This window comes from Leptonychotes weddellii, chromosome 5, assembly GCF_054177405.1.
Source record: "Leptonychotes weddellii isolate Sample4059 chromosome 5, ASM5417740v2, whole genome shotgun sequence".
NCBI lineage: Eukaryota > Metazoa > Chordata > Mammalia > Carnivora > Phocidae > Leptonychotes > Leptonychotes weddellii.
In genome coordinates, this window is record NC_138373.1 from 8,349,647 (window position 1) to 8,373,466 (window position 23,820).

Sequence of the window (23,820 nt, forward strand, 5' to 3'; positions counted from 1 at the left end):
AAACTTGCGGGTCAAAGTGTGATGAGAAACTTACTGATTGCATAGGGAAAAACAACACTTTACAGACGACAACCGGGCTGACATCACCATAACCAAGTAATCAAAGGTAATGGCTCCAATCCTGGGCCAGCGACATTGCCTACCACCTGCTATGGTGCTCCAAAGGACACAACGCCATTTCTGTGATATTCTGCCAAAAATACACAATCTCAATCTTATCACTGTCTTATCAGCAGACAAATCCACCCTGGGGGACATGCTACAAAGTGATGGCCTGACTTTTTGGAAAATGTCAAGGGCAAATATGATAAAATAACGAATTGCTTTGGGGCATAGAAGAGTGGTTATGGTTAAATGCAACCTTGGGCCAGGAAAAGAAAAAGGAAGAAAATATTTTTCTTTTGCTATAAGAGACGTGAATGGCAAAATATGAATAAACTCCACATTCAGAAAAATAGTGTATTGATGTGAATTTCCTGGTGGAAATTATTGTACTATGGTTCTGTAAGAAAACGTCCTTGAATTTTAGAAAGTAAACACCGAAGTACTTAGGGGTAAATGAGCGCCCTATCTGTAACGTACTCTCAAGTAGATCAGGGAAAAAAATATCTAAAAAAAAAAGTATATATATAGAGAGAGAGAGAAAGAGAGAGAGAGAGACAGAGTGAGAGAGAATAAAACAAACATAATAAAATGTTAGTATTTGGGGAAACTGAGTAAACAGTATTCAAGAATTCACGATTTTTGCAACTTTTCTGTAAATCTGAAACTATTTCAAAATAAAACAAGTTAAAAATATACATGATCAGGGACTCCTGGGTGGCTCAGTCGATTAAGCGTCTGACTTCACCTCAGGTCATGATCTCAGGGTTCTGGGATCGAGTCCCGTGTCCAGCTCCCTGCTCATCGGGGAGCCTGCCTGTCCCTCTCCTTCTGCCTCTCTCCCCACTTGTTCTCTCTCTCAAATAAATAAAATCTTTAAAACAAAATAGATGATCACTGAAAAACATATGCTAAATTTAAAAACATGAAGTAAAAGAATGTAACCCAAACATGTACTAGTTATTTTTCTTCTACCAGTTTTTTGTTGTATTGGTTTTTTCTTTACAGATTTTAAAGTCATCTCTACACCCCACGTGGGGCTCAAAGTCACAACCCTGAGATCCAGAGTCGCATGCTCCACCAACTGAGCCAACTAGGGGCCCCTGTTCTACCAGTTTTTCATATGTATATCATAAATTCCTTTTTACCATTATTGGTTTTATACTACATATAATTTTGTCCTGTTTTTTTTTTCACGTATGAAATTGTGAACATGATAAATTCTCAAACATTATCTTAGCCTATGAACGTAAGAATCGCTTGCTGGATATTTTCACCATTATAAACAATGCCATGATAATCATGATTGATAGCTTTTCAAGATAAATCTTTGTGCACCTCTGACTACTTCCTTAGAACGGAGTTTCCGAAAATATCTTAGAAATATCTCTGAATCAAAAGGAATAAATATTTTGAAGGCTGTTAAATTACTTTCCAAAAAAGCAATTTATTTTCAACATTTTTCTGGAGATCTCCCTCCACGAGACCCCCCTGCTGACCCGGAGCGAAGGGAGCAACTTCATAAAGCACCATGCTCACAGAAGCCTGGGAGGAAAAGAAGTAAAAAGCAACCCCTAAGTACCAGGGGAGGCCATGATACCTGTGCCCCAGAGAGGCGGAAGAGTGAAGAAACTGGAAAGATGGATGGGCAGACCAGGCAGGCCTTCTCAGTGATGGAAACCATTCCCAGGAAATAAGACCCCTAGTGGTAGAAAGTAGGAAAGATGTGCGTGAGATGGTGCAGGTCCAGGGTCACAATCATACACTAACCCGAGGACCACAGCTTGGGGACGTACGAGTTCCTCCGCTTAGCACTCCACTCCCCACCTGCTGCTCCTCGGCCCCCAGAGCCCTTCCCGGGGAGAAACCATCAAAGGCAGGGCAGTGGGTGGCACGGGGAGGAAGGAGTCCTGGGGAGGCACATTTCAATAATCATGTCCACCAATGGTGTCTGGAAACAGATATGTTTAAACTCCTTACGTCATGACATCATCACACACACACAAATCTCAAAGCCTCTCTGAGCTTCCGTTTCTTCCTTTATAAAATGGGGATATTACTACCTACCTCACAGGGCTGTTGGCGGAATTATGAAAGACAAAAATGTGTGCAGGGTGAATCCTGCATAACGAAGACAGGAACAACTGTTCCGTTCTGTGCCTAGCGTACTGGATGTGCTCAAGCTACGAGAATGTACATCCATGGCAGAATACTTCGGCTCTGGCCCCTGGAAGCCAGTCTAGGTGACTTCCAGAAGCTCTTCGATTTCCTTAAGAGTTTAAGAGAATACGATCTGGAGAAACCCAAAAGCTCTGGAGAAACCCAACCTTTACTGAGGGGAAAGTTAAACTTGGGGTTCTGAGGTCTAGAACTCCCAGAATCTGTCCAATTCTGCCAGACCAGAGGGCTTGCCCAGAGATTTGCCTCCAGCTGAGCTGGAACTGGAGGGACCAGCTCCCCTCCTTCAACTGCTACCCCTGGGGCCAACAGGAGCAGGGTGAGTTCCCACGCAACGTCTTTCAACTGTCCTTGATCGGGGAGGTGACAAAGGCCCCAGAGGCTACTGCGAGGGGGACAGAAGACAATGCCTGGCAGAGGGCAGGCACAGAAGAGCCCAGAAGGCCTGCAGTCACTCTAAAAGGTGCTGCAACAGCCCTTCTGGCCTCGCAGGCTGGGACCCTGAACTCCTGCCAGGCCCAGTGCCCCTCCGGCCCAGTTGGTCTACCATCTGTAGACAAGGTTAGCTCAGTCTTTGCCAACTTCCACCAGTCAGAATGGCAACGGATGGCCACCTTTATCCCACTTCACCTGTCTTCTGGCGTGAAGAATAGCCTGGATTATTTTAGCAGGAAGACAAAACAAAACAAAAACCTACCTACCTTTCATGTATTCCTCCACGATGACAGTATTAGGTCAAAATTTCAAATGCCCCCCGTTCCAGGATCCCCTAAAGAAAGGGAGTCCCTCCTTCTGCCTCGTCTACTGACTCTGGGAGTCCTCTATTTCTGTCACAGCAAAGGAAACCAAGGTTACTTTCCAAAAGTCATATTTGAGCTACTACTAAAATCATGACTTTTCAGGGCACCTGGGTGGCTCAGATGGTTAAGCATCTGCCTTCAGCTCAGGTCATGATCTCAGGGTCCTGGGATCGAGCCCCACATCGGGCTCCTGGCTCAGCAGGGAGCCTGCTTCTCCCTCTGCCTCTGCCCCTCCCCCTTCTTGTGCACGCGCTCTTTCTCTGTGTCTCAAATAAATAAAATCTTTAAAAATAATAATTAAAAAAAACAAAATCATGACTTTTCTAGCTAGAAGTGGTTTCACAGAGAAGGGACCGTAACACTGAGGGGAGCAAAATAGCCCCAGCTCTGTTTTCTTTCTCTGATTTCTCTCTAGTCCACTTGATTATAAAACAGTGTTAGTAGCCAAACGGGCAGAGGGCCATGATGAAAAGGGTGTGGGACTTGGTGGGAGTTCAGAGACCCAAATTTGGGGTTCCCACCATCTTAGTAAATCATTTCCCCTCACCGAGGCTTGGCCAATGAGATGGGCTATCAGTCCTTGCCTGGCTTTTGCACCAATGATGCTTGTGGAAACATTCTGTGAAGTATCACAGACACGCTGGTGGTTGAGGACATAGAAGACAAGGGTCAAAGGTAAAACTGCCTTGAGGTGAAACACCCCACTCATACTAAAGAGCGGCTCTTCCACATCCATCAAGTATGCTATGTGCCCAGCACTGTGCTGGCCATATAAGCGAGGACAAACTAAGTCAGGGAATGTTCTCTGCCCCTCCCATGAAGAGACACAAGTGGTGGTTATTTCCTTGCCAGAATGAACAGTACAGATGGCCAGGGCCAGTTCACAGCTGGGTGAGGCTGGTGTGAGTCCAAGTGGCTAGGGAGGGCTTCTCAACCGAGGGAGGGACAAAATGGCAGGTCATAGAAAGGTGGGGGGGAAGAGCGTCCAGAAGGGCCTGAAGGGAAAGTGGGCTCACAGCTTTAGGGGGAAAAGCACCAGTTCAAAATTGCTCTGCCACTTAATAGTTTTAGGACTTTGGGCAAATCTCAACATCCCTCAGCCACTTTCCTATTTAAAGTGGAGTATCACCACCGCGGAGAACTCTAACAGGGCTATGGGAGAGTAACATGGGGGAAACTGCAGACATACAAAGAATGCTGGATTACTGTCCCTCCCATTCCTATTCTCTGGCACAGATCAGAGTGAAAATCAGCATTGTCACCGAGCACCCACATTTTGGTTTCTAAAGACCATTCTCCAATAAAAGGAACCAGGGCTTCTTAAAGAACTAGCTGGTTCCAGGGCTGGTGCATGGGAAAACAAAAGATAAGCCTGGAACGTCTCTAGTGCTGTAAATTAAGGAAAAGCTCAAGGAAACACGGGGCTTGAACCAGGAGACATCTCAATGGAGGTCCTGATGGCTAAAGCTAGAGCAATTTAAGCACCCAAATAAATAATGTTCTTGGATGGGGGGGGTGTAATTCATTTCTACGGTATTTTTTTTATTGTGGCAAAATACACATAACCTAAAATTTGCCATCTTAAAGTGTAGAGTTTAGTGGAATTGAGTACATTCAAAATGATGTACAACTGGGATGCCTGGGTGGCTCAGTGGGTTAAGTGTCTGCCTTCAGCTCAGGTCATGATCCCAGGGTCCTGGGATCGAGTCTGCATGGGGCTCCCTGCTCAGCAGGAAGCCTGCTTCTCCCTCTGCCTGCTGCTCCCCCTGCTTGTGCTCTCTCTTTCTGACAAATAAATAAAATCTTTAAAAAATTTTTTTTTAAATGATGCATAACCGTCACCACCACCTAGTTACAGAAGTTGTTCATCACCCCAAAGGAAACACAGTACCCAGGAGGCAATCAATCCCCATCGCCCAGCCCCTGGCAACCTCTCATCTACTGCCTGTCTCTGTGAATTTCCTTATTACAAACATTTCACATGAATGAAATCATACGATCAGCAGGTCCTTTGTGAATGGCTTCTTTCACTGAGCATCACGTGTTCAAGCTTCACCATATTGTAGCAGGTGTCAGCCATTCACTCCTGTTTACGGCTGACTACTAGTCCGACGTACGGATCTACCACACTTGACTTACTCATTCATTAGACGATGGAATTTGGGTTGTTTTCACTTTTTGGCTATCACAAATAATGCTGCTACGTTCACGTACAAGCCTTTGTGTGAGTGCCTGTTCTCAATTCTCTGGGTAGATAACTGGACGCGGAATTGCTGGGTCATGTGGTCATGCTATGCTTAATGCATGGAGGAACTGCCACGCTGTTTTCCCCAGCGGATGCACCACTTCCCATTCCCATCAGCAACATACGAGGGTTCCAATTTCTCCATGTTCCCACCAACATCAGTTTATTTTTTTCTGGTTAGTTTTTGTTTTAAATAGCCATGCCAGTGGGTGTGAAGTGGTATCTCACTGTGATTTAGATCTGCCTTTCCCTAACGACAAATGATGCTGAGAATTTTTCATGTGCTTGCGGCCATTTGTGTATCTTCTTTGGAAAAATATCTGTTCAGGTCCTTTGCTCATTTCTCAATTGGGTTGTTTTTTCTTGTTGTTGAGTTATGAGTGTTCTTTACATATGCTAGATACTTGAACCTTATCAGATATATGATTTGCAAATACTTCTCCCCATTATTTGAGCTGTCTTTTCACTTTCTTGATAGGGTCCTTTGATGCATCAAAGTTTTTTAATTTTTATGAAGTCCATGTCTTAGCTCAGACTGCTCTAACAAATATCCTAGACCAGACAGCTTAAACAAGAAACATTTATTTCTCACAGTTCTGGAGGCTGGGGAATCCAGATCAAGGCACCAGTAGATCCAGTGTCTGGTGAGAGCCTGCTGCCCGGCTTGTAGATAGCTGCTTTCTCATATTCACACATGAGAGAAAGCAGAAAGAGGAAGCAAGCCCTCCCATCACTTTTTTTTTTTAAGATTTCTGTATTTTTAGAGGGGGGTGGGGGGAAGGGCAGAGGGAAAGAGAGGATCCTCAAGCAGACTCCCCACTGAGCAGGAGCCTGATGTGGGACTCAATCCCAAGACCCTGAGATCATGACCGGAGGCAAAATCAAGAGTCGGCTGCTTAACCGACTGAGCCACCCAGGCACCCCCCTCTCCTGTGACTTCTTATAAGGGCACTAATCCCATTCATGTGGGTTCCACCCTCATAACCTAATTACCTTGCCAAAGCCCTACCTAATACCATCACATTAGGGGCTAGGATTTCAACATACGACTATTAGGGGCACACAAACATTCAGTTCAAAACAGTCCAATTTATCTGCTTTTTCTTTTGTTGCTATGATTCCGGTGTCATATCTGAGAAACCACTGCCAAGTCCAAGGTCATTAAGATTTTCCTCTATATTTTCTCCTAAGAGTTTTATATCTCTGACATTTTTTTTTTTTAAAGATTTTTTTTATTTATTTATTTGACAGAGAAAGACACAGCGAGAGAGGGGACACAAACGGGGAGTGGGAGAGGGAGAAGCAGACTCCCTGCCGAGCAGGGAGCCCGATGCGGGACTCGATCCTGGGACTCCAGGATCATGACCTGAGCCGAAGGCAGTCGCTTAACCAACTGAGCCACCCAGGCGCCCTATATCTCTGACATTTGTTTAGGTCTTTGATCCACCTTGAGTTGATTTTTGTATATGGTATAAAGTATCCAGCTTCATTCTTGTTGTATGTGGATATCTAGTGGTCCCAGCACCATTTGTTGAAAAGACTATTTCCCTTTATCGAATGGCCTTGGTACTCTTGTCAAAAATCACTTAACCATATATGTATGAATTAGGTTCTGGATTTCAATTCTATTCCATTGACCTATAGGTCTGTCCTTATAATAGCACCACATTGCCTTAATTACTGTAGCTTTCTGGTGGGTTTTGAAATCAGGAAGTATGAGTCTTCCCATTTTGTTCTTCATCCTCAAGACTGGCCATCTGAAGTTCCTCGAAATTCCGTAGGAATTTTAGGATCAGCTTCTCCATTTCTGCATAAAAAGCCATGAAGATTTTGATAGAGATTGCACTGAATTTGTGTTCTGTTTTGGGGGCAGGGGATGTAATGCCATTTTAATGATATTAAGACTTCTGGTCCATGAACACAAAATGTCTTTCCATTTATTTAAGTTTTTTTTATTTTCTTCCAGCAACGTTTTGTAGTTTCCCGTGGAAAAGTCTTCCACCTCCTTGTTTAAATTTATTTCCAAGTATTTGATTCTTTTTGATGCTACTGTAAATGGGATTGTTTCCTCAATTTTTCCTCTTTGAATTGTTCACCGCTAGTACTGGGTTTTGAACAGTAGAATAAATAAATACCCATGACTCCATAGTGATATAAATAATCAAATAAATAAAGCAATAGGAGAGAAGGCACAGCTCTTCCTCACAAGATTCCAACTAATAAATATAGGAGGAAAGAGGGAAATAGGGAATTGCCATTAGACAGATCCCCAGTAAGAATTATTGCAGACGAGACCTACCAGTAGATGTGCTAAAATTAGTGGGCAAAAGTCCCGGGAGAAACAGGATTTGCACGGTCTCAAAGTTCTCTCTCCCAAGATACTTATTAACTACAAAGAGGAAAATAGTAGCTTTGCAGACACCAACCCAACCAAGAAATCACGGTAGACGTCACTAGTAATGAGCCCCCTGAGACAATGTACTCAGAAGGACACAGCACCATCTTGGTGGTTTTCTTGCCACAGATGCATTACCTCCCTCCAAACAAAAGAAAACATTGGTCAAACCCCAACTGGGGTGGGTTCTATAAGGTAACAAAGCTAGGACAGGCGAAGGAACTGTCAGAGATGGGAAGAGACTACAGAGGCATGACAACTACGTGCAAGGCAGGATCTTGGACAGGACCCCAGGACAGATGGAAGACGTTAGTGGAAAAACAACTAGTAAAATTTTAATAAGGGATGTTGTTTAGTTCAGGGGTTGGCAAATTATGGTCAAGCATTGACTCAGGCTGCAGACTATTTTTGAAAATAAAGTTTTATTAGAATAGTCATGCTCAATCATTTACAGATGACCTACAACTGCTTTCTTGCTAAAACACCAGAGTTGGGGACTTGTGACAGACATCTTACAACCCACGAAACCTAAAGTATTTACTTCCTGGCTCTTTACGGAAAAAGTTTGTCCGGGGGTGCCTGGGTGGCTCAGGTCATGATCCCGGACCTCGGGGAGTCTGCTTCTGCCCCTCCCCACACTCCTTCTCTCGTTCACTCTCTCTCTCAAGTAAATAAAATCTTTAAAAAAAAAAGTTTGCCCACCCTAGGTTTATAGTTAATAATACCATACCAATGTTAATTTCCTAGTCTTGGTAACTGTATTATAAATTTATAAGATATTAACACCAAGGGAAGCTGGGTGAAAAATATAAGGAAACTCATTTTGCACCGTTTTGGCAACTTCTCTGTAAGTCAAAAATTGGTTAAAAATAAAAAATTTTTAAAAATAACCCAGCGGCATCCTTCCTGCAAGGTCTTCCCATCAGCTTCCCTAGACACATCTTTCACACTACTGCCTCTTCTTTCTTCACTGTTCTTCCTCCTAAGAATGTTCTTCCCTTTTCTATAGTAGCCACCAAAGCTGTGTCTTCAACGACGAACTCACGTGCCACTTCCTTCATAAAATCTGCCCCTGCTCCTTCCTACGCATGCTCAGTGACGGCAGGAAGCAGCACCTGCCTTGTAGGAAAGTTCCTTCCTTCCCCATCTCCTTCTCTCACCTGATCAAGAACAACTTAGGATCAAGAGGTATGGCTTGGGGGCGCATGGGTGGCTCAGTTGGTGACGTTGTCTGCCTTCAGCTCAGGTCATGATCCCGGGGGTGGTCCAACTCCTGGCTCACAGTGGTCCCAGTGAGGTCCCACGCTGGGTCACCCTAGGTTCGGCCAGCAGTAGGCTGTGCCATTCAGCAAAACCTGAGTGCGCTAGGGCAGCGAGGACCAGGTAGCCACGTAAGGCTGCTCTGGGCAACAGCTCCACATCCAGAGCAGGCAGTAGGCTTTCTTTTTGTCCGCCAAGCGGCTTCACAACCCATCATCCTGCCTACGAGAGGACAGGAAGCCAGGGTTCTGATGGCAGACTGTGACGGGGACGTGGGCATCCCCTTCCCGGGAGGCCAATATTAACAAGAGGTCAGGTGAGACTGCCATGGGGCTGAGGCCTCAGATGGCACTGTGTGGAACCCCCCGCTCCGCCCGTGCTTCACCTTGACATTCGGCCATGCTGCGCATCAGATCAAATGTGTACCGAGGTCATTTCCGTGATCTGTGTCTGTGGACTCATGCCATGCTTTTAAGCCACAAGATCTGGGGGAAAGGGTTATTAAAAACTCACAACAACATGAGCAAGTCCGTAATAATCAGATGCTAGAGGACCACCCTGTGGTGTCTATAAAAGCACCCACGATGATCAGACCATTTATAAGACTGCTTGTCAGCACTAAACCATTAGCTAATAATGGTTTCTTACTGCCCCGACCACATTCTCTTTGAGGGTGAAACACAAAATCCTCTGGTGCTGGGCTGACGTTACACTGTGCCGTCACCTGGGATACTGGGTCACGCGAAGTGTTCCTGGGGCTGGCAGTTGAGGCCGCCCTCTGACAGATGTTGCCAGGACAGCTGCTGCGTACTTGGCCACAGGCAGCTGCCCCCGCACGGGTTGCGAAAGCCACGGCTCCCACTGCACTGCTGTGGCTTCCTGCTGGGAAAGAGGCGACCCACATCACACGACACACCTAGGGGAGGGGCAGGGAGGACATTTCTCTAGGCCACCGGACTGGGAAAAGGTGTCTTCCTCTGACCCCCACACACACCCCAAGGAGGAGCTCACCGCCTAACGTGACGCAATGTCTGGCGAAGGCCAGGTGACTCTGCTCGGCTCTTGGCTCCCATAAGGGGACTCAGTAGGGCAAGCCGCTCTGTCCATGTGACTCCACGACCTCAATGGATAAATTCCAGGTTGCTGTGATGGGAGGAAGCCTGTGAGAGGGATCAGCCCCCGTTCTTCAATGCTTCAGGCTGGAAGCGACACACGTCACCCCCTCTCAAGAGGGCTAAGAAATGCAGGCAAGCTCAGAGACACGTGGTGAGCCGTGCACATGTCTGCTGCAGGTGCGCACAACCCGCCTGAGGTGACGGGCAGCCGGGGGCAGAGCCAGCGCGAGTCCAGCGGCTCAAGGACTCGTGGCCTTTTTTTTTTTTTATACATCTGAGAGAGAGAAGGTGTGAGCGGGGGAAGGTGCAGAGGGGGAGAATCTCAAGCCGACTCCCTGCTTAGCGCAGAGCCTGACTCGGGACTCGATCCCAGGACTCTGAGATCACAACCTGAGCCAAAACCAAGAGTTGGACGCTTAACCAAGTGAGCCACCCAGGCGCCCCAAGGACTTGTGGCCTAGTAACTGGATTTTTAAAAATGGAGATCTAATTCACGTACCATAATATTCATCACTTTAGAGCACACAACTCAGTGGTTCACCCACACTGTGCGCTCACCACTGCTATCTAATTCATGAACACTTCCATCACCCCCAAAGAAAACCTCGTACCCATCAGCAGTCACTCCGCGTTCCTGATTTGTCTTCCCCTCTTTCTCTGGACATCGGGAACCTCTGGACAAACTCCAAGCACCATTAGCAGCCACACACTATCCATAACCCTAGGTCCCCCACCATCACTTTCTATTTGCCTCGTCTATTTATATCTAAATACTACCTGTAGTAACAATTAACATGTATTAAGCCCCTGAAATAGGACGTTCTCCCATTTCATTTCATCCTTACAACAACTCTCTGGGGTACGGGAACTGTAATCACCACAGAGGATAAAGCACCTTGTCCAAAGGCAGGGAACGGATAAGCGGTAGAGTCAGGCTTCAAACCCAGACCAGCGGGCATCAGAACCACCCTCTCCTCCATTTCTTTGCCCTGCAAAACCTTTACGGAACAGGGCAAAGTTATAGCTCGAAGTTGCTTCGCTGAATGACCTGGGGTGCGTCTGGCAGTTAACATCCCAGTGGTACCATCGGGTGACGGTGCTGCTCAAAATTAAGCCACCCCTGGAGATGCGGGAGAGGCCGGTGTGGGGCAGGAGCTCCTTGAGTCTCTGAGCCCCCGGTGCTCAGGAGGCCTCGCACAGGCACTTGGCTGACAGCTGCCGAATGGCTAAATCAACACAATATCCCGGGCCAAAGTCATCACTCCGCACTTAAAGGTACAGCCTGCTGGCCCTTCAGCCGGGAGCACTGGAACGGGATCAGTACAGCCTTCTGACACCTCTTGGCTCTGCTATGGTCACTCACTAAGGTGAAGAAGCCAAGCCAGGCCTTTCAACTTTCCCAGCAAAATGGCAGGACGCTGCACGTGGAATGTGCTAAGAGCCTCATGACCTCCACTGTGACCTGCCTGCCTCCCAACCTCTGGCAAAGGGACTCTCCCCACCCACTCTCCCAGGTTCTCCTGCTTTCCCCCTCTGCCTGCAGGAATACATCCCGCCAAGAGTCTTCTCTTGCTCCCATTCCCCCAAAGGTCTGCCCATGCAGTATTACAATAGAGACTGAAGTTCTCTGCACTTACCCAAGCGGGTCCCAGGAAGCGCTCCCTGTGGGCCATGCTCCTCTGTTGTATGGAACATTCCCTCTGCCGGGGGCCTGAGCCACCATCAGGAATGCGGAGTGACTGCTGATGGGTACGAGGTTTTCTTTGGGGGTGATGGAAGTGTTGGTCCTGTCCACACACAAGTGCAGTCCCAGCACCTCTAAGAGGGCCTGGTACTCACAGGTGGTCTACAAACACCTGCTAGGCATGGAAGTTGCTGCCCACTGCCTTATTCAATAAGCCCCGGATAAAGGCCCAGAGAAAAGTGCTTCTCGTGCTAAACTGACCTGCTTCCTTTTCCCAATAATGCTTGCTGTTCAATCCCATCCTTCTTTGGCTTGCCTTCTAGGAAGCTCTGAACTGAGTTTTGTGCTTAATCCAACAGCTGCCCTTGACTGCCTTATCATACGATTACCTGCCTCCCAGGGTCCTCTCAATTACTAGGCTCTCAGCTTTTAGTTATTTCCTTGGTTTGGGGTTTGGCTGAGGAGTGTGTTGGCCTTGGAATTCAACTAACTTAAAACCCAGTTGGGCCATGAAAGAACATGGGTCTTGTAGGTAGACAGACCTTGGTTCAAACCCCAGATAGCTACCTCCACACAATGGGACCCTAGGCACATGATCACTCAGCCTCGGGCCCATCACTGACCACCCTCACGGTGTTCTGATGACTACATGAGACACAAAATACCCAGCACGGGACCTGACATACAACAGACACTCAAAGGTTACACTAGAACCCTCTTATTAATTTCAGTAGCATTTTTTAAGTAAACACATTGATTCAGGTTTTTGGCCTCCAGGTAATGATTTGGAAGTATGTAGAGAGACTTAGAATACTATGGGGGAGATACCCAAGTTCCTTCTCTTTTTCAATTATAAAATGATTCATTACTGAATTATTGAATAAACTAGTAACTGCAGGAGGAACTTGAGACATTTCAATTGTCATACCTAGATGGAAAACTAAAATCCTCCCAAAAATTCATATTGCACCTCAGAGTAATCTTGAAAGACACAGATCAGACCCAACATTGACATCTGGGCTCAGTCCATATGCAGGAGGAAGCAAGAGACTATGGAGAGAGAAGTCATAATCACTCATTCGCCCATTCTCTCCCCTGTTCAGCCAGTTAGCATCCAGTGAGTGCCCACCTTATGACTGGCCTGGTACCATGCACTGGCTTACTCTTGTGGCAATGATGGGGAGGTTCCCTGTTCCCAATGAATTCACATTCTGTTCCAACCATACTGCCATTAGGGGGAGGGAGGATTAGGCTCCTTCTATTACCAGCCACTTCCGTATCCTTTGGGGGGGGGCAGACGGGGGAGGAAGGGAAAATCAGCAAACAATCTGACAGCGACATCAATCTTTGAGCAAAGGAAGGGTGATCAATCCAGCGTGGATGGATCTTGAGAAGCAGTGGGAGGAGTGGGAAGGAATTATGGACTCAGGGGGGCCAATTAGGGGTGAGCGCGGCAGAAAATGAAGGGGCTACAATAACACCACAGCAGGGCAGGAGAGAGCGAGCCAAAGACGGAAAACGGACAGGACTGCATGGTGGTGGAAACCCAGAATGAAGAGGAAGGCAGAGGCCAACCGGTCTTTTGTCTTTAGAGCACGAGGGACCAGGAAGACCCTGAGGTCACTAACAGGGAGAGACATTACTGGCGAGGAGCTGGGGCGGGAGGGGACAGCGGGGGAGGGTTCCCGCAGGTGGGATGGGAGGTTTCATCTCTGTTGCCATGCTAACCGACTTTTTAGAGTTTGCGAATCATATTACATAAAGCCCTGCGCCCAACCTGTCCACATGACACTGTTCGGTTTCTTAAACAATCACAAAGGTTCTGAAACCCTTAACTGAAACCAACAAATGCTGTTCCTCATTGGACTGCAAATCCGGATGGGAAAACTTGCTGATGCCTGGAATGTGTCCCAATCTAAACCCTACCCCTAGAAGAAGCCGGGCACAATTGGCTGATGGGTTCTCCCGTGTATTCAAGAACCACCATCCCTGTTTGCAGTGTTGGAAACCGACCCCAGGTGACCTACGGATAGAGTCAACACCTCTGAATTCAGAGGTGAGCACAAGTTCACATGTTCCTACCCAGCCTTCAAACCTTTGTACAGACCCAGCCTACCCAATGCAATGATGTTGTGTGCTACCGAGGATCGAAGTACCACAAGGTCACAGTGCTGTTACATGAGCACCAAAGGAACAGGTCATGTGGAAGGCAGAGCTTGGTAAATGCGGGGCGGGGGGGGGCGGTTATAGGAAAAGGCACTGAAGATAAAATGAGGGGAGATAAAAAAAATGACTAAACATAATTCATAAATTTCACCCAGAAGCAAATTACATAAGTCACACATCAGAGGGCACACCCCACAGAGTCCATCTTTCTCTGTGAGTACAACCAGGTAACAAAAGCCAACTTTTTCCATTCTATTTCCCTACCATAGGATCTCTTAAAGAATCCAATTCTCTGAGAAACAATCCATGGCTGATGACACCACCGTTTGGCCCACCACTATAGTCCAGTTTGGCCTTGAAACTGATTCGTTTCTGGGAGGCATGGGTCTGATTCTCTGAGCTGTGTGTGTCTGATTCTCTGTGTACAGACGCTGAGCAAAGATCAGAATGCCTCTCCCCTCCAGCACCCCAATTAAAGGAGATTTCCCCCACCACAGTCACCTCTTTATAAATGAAACAAGACCCCCACATCAGCAGTTTTCTCCACAAGACACCCAGAAGAAGGACTGGGTCCCCCAGGTGCTTTGTTCACAACCTACTCCAGTGTTAACCGACTTGCCACACCAACCAGCATCAGGCATAACCAGCTGATGAATTCGGCTCCAGGGGACCCAACCAACAGACCAGCCTTCAAAGAGCCATGGTTTGCCCCATGGGACTCCTCCACCACCTTCACACACACACACGCACGCATCCCGACAGGTACACCACACAACTAACGTAAACACCTCACCTGGGGAGGGGGCTGGGAGAAGGAAAAACACCTTGAGGATGCAGAACGCTGAAACAGTAGGATACAGATTGAAGCAGAGTAAGATTCCCAAATGATGAATTCACCCAGAAAGGAGGATACTAACAGTAAGAAACTCCGAAAAGCCAATACAAGAATACGCTGCTCTGTGCCAGTCACGTCATCGACCTATTGAAAAGCCTTCCCACCTGGGAGGCTCAGTCAGTGAAGCGTCCAGCTCTTGATTTTGGCTCAGGTCGCATGATCTCAGAGTGGTGAGATGGAGCCCCAACTCAGGCTCCACACTGAGTGTGGAAACTGCTTAAGATTCTCTCTCCCTCTCCCACTGCCCCTCCTGCTCATGTTCTCTCTCTCTCTAAAATAAAATAAATATTAAATAAATAAGTAAATAATTAAAAGCCTTCCCATCACTTAGCATGGTTCACAAGACTCCTTCAGAGAAGCCCCGATTGCTTCCTCGCCTCATGCAACCTACACCCTACACCCCATACACCCTACACCCCCCGGGGGGAGGTGTGCCTTGGTGGGCTCAGTGAATTCCTACCTACCCTTCAAGACCCAAATCAAATGTCACTTCTTCTGTGGAGGCTGGCATGACCCCCAAATAAAGGCAGCTCAACCTGAGTGCTCCCCTGAGTGCACACGGTGGGCTCAGCACCAAAGACGAGCACTTCACATGCATTATCTCAAGAACGAACCCCACACACTCCGCCATAACTGTTTATGTTGGTTCCCCGCCATGTCAGAATTCCCAAGTACCTGAACCGAGTCCTAAACATAGAAGCTTGGACCCTGAGGGCCAAAGATAGGTTTTTGAAGTGTCATTCCACAGGGATGGAAACACTGCCAAGAATGGGAAGGGGCGCCTGGGTGGCTCAGTTGGTTAAGCGACTGCCTTCAGCTCAGGTCATGATCCCAGGGTCCTGGGATCGAGTCCCGCATCGGGCTCCCTGCTCTGCGGGGAGCCTGCTTCTCCCTCTCCCACTCCCCCTGCTTGTGTTCCCTCTCTCGCTGTGTCTCTCTGTCAAATAAATAAATAAAATCTTTAAAAAATAAAAAAAAATTAAAAAAAAAAAGAATGGGAAGAATTAACTGCTGAAAAATAAACACCTTTGGAACTGTCCCAGGAGGCAGGTGAAGCAGGATTCTTTTTCCCACTTCATGGCTAAAGACAGAAGGCCTGGCGTGGGCCAACGCCTGTATAAGCCGGTAAGCTACCTCTGCCCCAGGAGCCTCTCCCCACCTGCCTGGTGAGTCTACATTTCTATCAAATGCCAGACAACAAAACTGCACAGAAAAAGCAGCTTTGTTCTGTAGCCTATATAATAATAATAGAGGACTGGCATTACCTATCTCCCCAAGATACTCATTTCATTTATGTTTCTTACACTATAATGAAATGTACAGTGAGACATACAAGACAGACATACTTAGGGGCACCTAAGCCGGGAGAGTATGCTCTCCTTGCACACCCTCCCAATTCACCTCCCTGCATCCGAGGACAATATTTACATATGGCTTTTTATGGTAACCATCCTTTTCTTTTTTTTCTTTCAGAGAGAGTGTGAGGCGGGGTGTGGGGGGCAGAGGGAGAGGGAGAGAGGATTTTAAGCAGGCTCCACACCCAGCGCAGAGCCCAAAGCGGGGTCCAAACTCACGACCCTGAGATCAAGAGCTGAGCTGAGATCAAGAGGCGGACGCTTAACCAACTGAGCCACCCAGGGCCCCCACACCAAAAAAAATTTTTTTTAATTAAAAAAGACAGACATACTTATTGGTGCTTTAGTATTGGAAGCAAGGAGGAATCACACAGCACAAAAGGAAGGCGGGGGCTCTGGAAGCAGACGGTCCTGGGTGAGGCCTCAGCTTCACCCTGAGCCTTGAGCAAATGATTGCATCTCTGAGATGCGCCCCCTACCCCCAGCTGTGAAGTGGGTATGAAAACTAGCCTTTTGGAGTCATCACAGGAATTAAAACACACACACACACACACACACACAATGTTGTGCATACAAAATACAAACTTAGCACAGATGCTAGAAATGTAAGTGGGTCTAAATAAAAGCATCTCTGCCATTAGTAGCCCATCTTCACAACCGACCTGAGAATTCTGAATTTAAAAACATGAGTCTCTGCTGGTGGGAACATAACAAGGGAATGTTTTTGGAGGGAAGTTTAATACCCAGTGATACTGAAAGTCACACCATTTCTATACACACACACACACCCCTTTGTATTATTTTTCTCAGTAAAGGAAATGTCTTAGTGGAAGGCTCTGAAGGACATTCACTGTCTATATTACATATTTCTGTAAGAGTCTTTTTTTAAAGTAAGGAACACTTAGTTTTTTTGTAAACAGAAAAAATACCTTCTTATAAAAAGTCATTTCTCCATTTCACTTTTTTGCGGATTTTAATTTTTAAATGAACCTGATATATAACAAAAAGTTATATCTCAAAGTATTTATCATCATTTGACAAATCATGTGTGTTGTTTGCCCCCAGGAAGAGATTAGATCCACGGAGGATTTGTTTGTTTTGTTGACTACTAAGTAACTCCAACAGCTAAATAGTGCCTGGCATGTAGTACTCAGTATCTGTTAAATGAGTACATTGAAAAGTTCATGAACATTGATCCAGCTCTTCTAGGAGTTCATAATGCAAAAATATTTGCCCAATCATACAAAGATAAAGAACAAAGGCTATTCACTGCTGAAGATCTCGTAAGAGCAAAAAGCTACAAAAAACACATTTTTTTCAATAATACCAATTACTGGAATATTCCGTCATTTTTAAAAAGAATGCGGTTTTAAAAAAGAATGAAGTAGAAAAAAAGAATGAGGTAGAGCTTTACACAGTGATATATCATGGTAAGTAACTAAAAGCAAGCCTCAAAAACAGTATGACTGACAGCATGACTTTGTGTTTGAAATTTATAGTAAAATTAAATAGTAGCACATTTCTGTTGTTTTAAGTAAAAAAAAATTAGATAATAAATGTTTTTATATGTGAAAAAATATCTGGAGAACGTATACTATACCACTAGCAGTGATTTTTTTTTTTAATCTCCATATAAGGCTATGAGGGATGCTCACTAACTACACTGTATATTTCTTAATAGTTTTATTTTTTTTAAATAATGAGCACTTAATATTTCTAGAAACAGAAAAAAAACACATTTTTATAAAAACAGCCATTTCTCCATTTCATTTTTTTCTGATTTTAATTTTTAAATGAATCTGACATATAAGTTAAATCCCAAAGCACTAAACGAGGCCCACAGGCCTGGGGTGGTTTGCCAAAAGGCACATGGTGCTAGTGCCTGAGCTGGAAGTCAGGTTCCTGGACCCCTCCTCCCCCCATCCTGCACTTTGCTCCTTCCTAAAACACAAGGAAGCAGAAATGCTGCAGGGGCAGCTGGGCTCTCTGGAACCATGGAAGGTTCCATGGGTGGGGGGGAATGAAAACTGCTTAAGAGCTAAATTCTTATTAACCTGAAATGTTCCATGGGTCTAGCCAATAAATGTTCTAGATGTGCCAAGCAGTTCTGATTCCAAATACTCTCCTGAACACAGGTGGACTTACCTAACTCAGATCCTGATTTTCAAGGGGTTAAGGGAGTCACTGGCAGATCCTAAAATTTCAGGTTTGCCAGACAACCAACAAATCCTGTGGCCATTTACAAACTCGTACCACCCAGAAGTATTCACCTGCCTTACTCATGTCAGCTGAGTTCAACCCTGTTTTCAGGTGCTGAAGTATATCCCTGGGGTTCCCTGCATCTCAAACCTATCTGCTCTTTTTCCAAGTGCTAGACATGAAGAATTTTGGAGAATTAAGACCCCCACCCCTGAAAGTTTTCAACACCTCAACACAACTGGAAGCTAACACTCCATTCTCTGAAATGCAGCCCTGTTTTTTGGACAATTGAGACAATGATTAAGCTCTCTGCCCGATGACACAGTTTCTCATCTCAGCTGCTAAGAAAATCATGAGAAGCTCAAGAACTGCCCATTCTCTCAAAAAGAAAAGAAGACCTCCTTAGAAGGACACAGAGAAAAGAAAGCGATCCCTTCTGAGTTTGCTGCTCTACCAACTGGGACTTTTGGACTGTTTTCCTGATCAAGCCAACCCCACAACCACTCAGAGGGGATCTGTACAGGCGGAACTTGGAAGTAGTTAATCAAGGTCCTGTCCCCAAATGAGAGGGCCTATGGAATTACAGCACTGCACAGTAGGGACACTGGATCCCAGACGGTTAGTTAACTGTTCCGCGAGTACGGAATACTACAATTCTCAATGTCACCCTCCAAGACCAAGACCCTCTCTTTTGAGCCTCAGAACCGCAACCCTGTGTGGGTGGCAGAGTGGGCTGTATCACCATCTGTACTCCTTGAGGAGGAAACAAAGGCTCCAAGAAGTTAAGTGTCCCGTCAAGGGGCCAAGATTCAAACCAGAACTACCCACTCCAGCCCAGTCTCCCTTGGCGCTACCACTATTCTCCAGTTTGGCCAAGCTCAGAGGGAAGACTGTACTTTATGGGTCTAAGAAAAGGAGGCAGCCACGTTCTCCGAAGTGGACCCAAACTCTTCAGTACCGTTCACTAGCTTACACAACGGTCTTGAGAAATGTAAGCAAAAAGTCGAGGTCAAGTTCCCTGCAGCCCCCTCGCCTCCCAGGAGACCTCGACCTCTTACCCAGTTACTAAGGGTGTCATGGCTAAGGGTGTCACGGCTGCCCAGCAGAGCCCGGCAAAGATGTGTCGCAGCTGCCACCGAGACACGTGCCCGGGAGGAGCACTGCCCCCCAGGGATGCCCTTACCCGCACCCAGAGCGATTCTCAGGAGAGGCGGGGCTGGCAGGCTCCCCGGAGCCCTCGATTGAGCCCACCTGATGCTGCAGGGTCAGATTCGGGTCCCAGTCGCATTCATCGAGCGTCTCCTACGTGAGTTACCTCAATAACTGCCCTCCTCCTGAGGCCCATTGTACAGACGGGGAAACTGAGTCTCTGAGAGGAAAAGTGGCTTAGCTGAGGATGGCGGCGCGGAGACTGGAGCCCGAGCCCTCTGACGCCAAGACTCGGCCCTCGGCCGTGGGGTCCATCGGGCGCCCTGGGCCGCGGAAACCACGACCCTCAAGGCGCCGCGAGAGGTCAGCTCGAGGGGAAAGGCCGCCCCGGGAAGCACCAGCGAGGAAGCCAGCCGCACTTCCCGCGCGAGCGTCGGTTGAGACACGCAGCGACCCGGCCCGAGAGCCCGCCCCAGCGCCGAGGGTCAGGGCAGCCGAAGCGGCCGAAAGCCGTCGGGCCCCGGACCCCGGCACCCTGAACCCCGGCGCCCTGACCTCGCAAGCCCGCGACCACGACCGCGCGCACTTACCACGGGCGGCCCGGCTACACTGCAGCCACCTGAGCAGGACGCAGGCCCGCACCACTGAGACGCTACCACCGCCCGCGCCGGCCGCGGGGGTGGAGGCGTGGCCGTCGGGGGCACCGCCCCGCCCAACCAAGCCGCGCGCTCTTGGGGCCAGCCTCCCTCCCCCCCGGCGAATCCGAGCTCTTGGTACGGCCCGGCACGGCCACGCCCCCTCAGCGGCCCCGCCCCGCGGCTGGGCCCTGGAGCCTCGCCCCGCGTTCCGCGTGAGGCTGTGGCCTCGGCGCTACCGTCCCTGCTGCTGCCGGTCGCGCTGCCCCTGCCCCAGCCGGCCCGCCTCGTGGGTCACCGCGGGGCCATGGCTGTGCGCCGCGGGGCCTGGCCTGCTGCCGCCGGCTGCCGCTCGCGTCTGTTCGCGCTTTCTCTCTTCCACCGCCCAGTGCGCTTACCCGGGTCGGGGCGACCTGACCGCAGAGGGCCGGGACCAGAATGCGGACCTGCTTGGGGCGGAGGACGGGAAGTGACCAGGCAGGGGGCGCGGACTGGACCGAAGAGGCGGGGAGGGGGCGGAGGGCCCTCGGGCGTGAAATGTCTGGCTGCCTGGGTGGTGGGTTTGAGTCCCACCTCTGCCTCCTGCTGTCGTTCTTACTTTATAGGGTCAGGAGGATCAGGCAGTATTACTCGTGTTCCTAAGGGATTTAACTCAGTGCAGTAGTAAGTGCTCTAGAAATGGAAGTCATTGCTATTAGTAGTAGGAGTAGTCCTAAGTGCTCTGTTGCGAATTCCTTTCGAACAGTGGGCAACTCCCTGCCTTCAGAGCCCATTCTCCATCTTTAAAAACAGGACCAACCAACCAACAACCAATACTTTGAAAATAGTAAAGCCCTGTGTAAAGAGACGATTATTCCTGTGGCCCCAGTTCTAGACTTCCAGGTCCAGTCTGTCAGGAACCAGTCCCTCCAACAGATGAGATGAATGCCATCGCCCTCAGGGCGGGGTGCACCCTGTCCAGCCAAGGAACAGAATGTGTAACTCCTTCACTTGGCCCCCAAGAGAGCAGTGGGGAATTCCTCCTCCAATCTCTGATACTCCCTCCCACCTTCCCAACACCCTGTTGAACATCTTCTGGGGGTGTCCCAGGGAATCTTCAGTCTTTGATTCTGAATCCTTGTACCTTGCTTCTGTGAGGCTAGAAATTACAACACTGAGTTCTCTCTGCTAATAAAAGATCACCCAGGCAGGAACAGGCATCTTTTTTTTTGCTTTTCCCCACTGAACCAGTAACTGAGTCCTATGGATTCTATTTCCAGGACCCTCTCCCCACTTCTTACCTTATCTGCTGCCTCTGCCCTAGTTCAGGCCTCCCTGGGTTCACCTCTCACCTGGATGATCTCAGCAATTCCTGACTGTGCATGTCACTCCAGTTTCTTCTACACCCACTGCCAGGGAAACTTCTTCATATTCTTCTCTGCTCACTGCCCTACCTTCCTGACCCTATACCCATCCTCCCCAAAATAACACTCTCATTAGCCCGCTGGGAAAAAAAAAGGTAGGTTAGATATGCACCTCACACTTCATATGAATAGACATTCCCAGTAGATAAAAGATTTAAATGATGAAGAAAGAGGAAAAGTCCTATAAGAAATCATGGGACTATTTCTGTTACTCCCCAAGAGGCCTTTCTGAGTTATGACACAAACCCTAGAAAACATAACCAAAAAGATTAGAAAATCTGCCTACAGAAAAATCAAAGCCTGATGCATGACAAAGACCTACAGGCAAAGTCAAAAGACAAACAGGAGATATTTGCTATTATTAAGAGACAAAGGACTAGTTTTCCTCATAACGAGACCCACTAATTAATGAGGGAAAAAAAACCAAATCAACATAAATGGACAAAAGATATGAATACTCAGTTCACAAAAAAAAGAAATACAAATGGCTTTTAGCCATATGAAGAGATTTTCAACCTCACACGTAAAAGAAAACGCAAAATCAAAACTCTGGCTGGGATACCTTTTTCCCCTCTAACGATGACAAACCAAAAGTCTGACGACACACTGCTGATGCAGCTGTGGGGAAATAGGCACTGTCGTATCTTGTTGCTACACCCATGCGAGAATATAACCCAGCTATAAAAAAAAAAAAAAAAAAGGCAAATGAGGAAGCTCATTGCTGACACAACCATTTCTGAGATGAATTGATAAAAGGAAAAGGAAGGTGATGACAGCAGTTGTAAAAAGCTACTCTTTGTGTTTTTAGGAAACATTGTAGCGGGAAGGGAAGTGGAAGAAGGATGTACAGACTGTGTATAGATTTGGTTGTATGTGCATTTCCTCTCTGGAAAGAGGAGAAAGTGCTAACATTGGTTGTCTCTAGGGGAGACTAGGAGAATTGGGACCGGGGGCGAAGGAGGTGTCTTTCACACATTGTGCCTTGCTAATGTTCACTCACCCAAAGTTGAATACATAAATACTTTTTTTTTTTTAAATACCCAAACAATCTTGTCTCTGGCCAAAGAACCAATTCTTTTGACTACATGCTTCATTTTTCTCAAATCAAAATTAGACACATGTGGGTTACAGACAACAGTTTCCTATCAATTCCCCTCTGTTTCTCCTTTACCTTCACTGCCCGGAAAGAATCAGCTTTTACCTTGTTTAACGCTTTATTCTGGTCCTTATTTCCACACTGGTAAAGAAATGTCTTTGTGGCTGGCTGTTGTCCTATATTTTAGGTGTTACCTCTTGAGTCCTGCTAATGATGAGGAAGGTCATTAAAACCACAGCCTGCCTCCCCTGCTCACACATTTCAACATAATTATGTATATACCTACTTGACTTCCTCTGTTAGTCGTCTTTATAATTGAAGCAGCAGCCTTGGACCTTTCTCGATCCATCCACTGCAGGCAGTATCTCTTCACATGGTATGATAACATTATCAGCCTCCTTGTCCTTCCCTTTGCTCTCTGCCCCCACCTCTGCTTCCCACCTTTAGCTGCCTGACCCTTGATGTTTTCACGATTGAGCTTGGTGATATTTACATTCTACGTGTTTTTTGCTTTGTCTGTGGCTTGGGCCACATGTGGGGTGTCCAGTCGATGGCAGCACTGACACCGTTGTAACATTGGGCAGGGTGTGCACAGATGAGCCAATCATCCCTATGACTACAGGGCTCTTCTCTTGTGGCTGTCCTCTTCCCAGAAGTTCCTTTTTTTTTTTTTTCTCCCACCCTGGCACGATTTAAAAGAAACAGATCCTCAATGTCTCCCTGGATCTGGTTTATCAAGCTTTTTCCAGATACCTCCTTCGGGGTTCTCGGACAACCCCCCTGCTCACATCCAGACTAGTCACTGTCAAGGATGGAGTCTGAATTACTATCTGTTTCTGTTCTCACAGCAGGTGCACAATCAAAGTGTGCAGTATGGACAGATCTCCTTAGTCTGGAATGCAAGGGCATTCAAAAGCTGGCCCTGACTTGTCTTTCTAGCTTGATCTTCATAACTTTCCTCCACAAACTCTTTACTCCAGCAAAATTGGATAAATCCTGGTACACGCTGAAATTTTGATTGTAGCCTCTGAGCTATCAGGAATGTCATTTTTTTTTCATGTTTTTTAATGTCCATATCCTACCAATGTGCCCACTTCTGGAAAGCTGTCCTGATCCCTCCAGGGTCAGTGGCTTCTTCACTGC

The 23,820-nt window shown here is 47.2% G+C and overlaps 1 protein-coding gene across 4 annotated transcripts in view; it reads right to left on the reverse strand.

Moving 5' to 3' along the window:
- POR (cytochrome p450 oxidoreductase) overlaps positions 1-20,675 on the reverse strand; it is a 57,665-nt gene extending 36,990 nt beyond the window's left edge. Inside the window, exon 1 of one of the 4 annotated variants that reach the window (XM_081819493.1) lies at positions 20,577-20,675. Coding sequence is in view for 1 of the 4 variants with exons in the window: in XM_081819491.1 (XP_081675617.1) it covers positions 1,703-1,786 (84 nt within the window). In the remaining 3 variants the exon portion in view is untranslated. Of the gene's footprint in view, positions 1-1,702; positions 1,799-19,645; positions 19,787-20,133; positions 20,267-20,576 lie in introns of those variants that run through there. The other 3 variants (XM_081819492.1, XM_081819494.1, XM_081819491.1) reach the window with 3 other exon arrangements.
- Between the last annotated feature and the right edge of the window lie 3,145 nt (positions 20,676-23,820).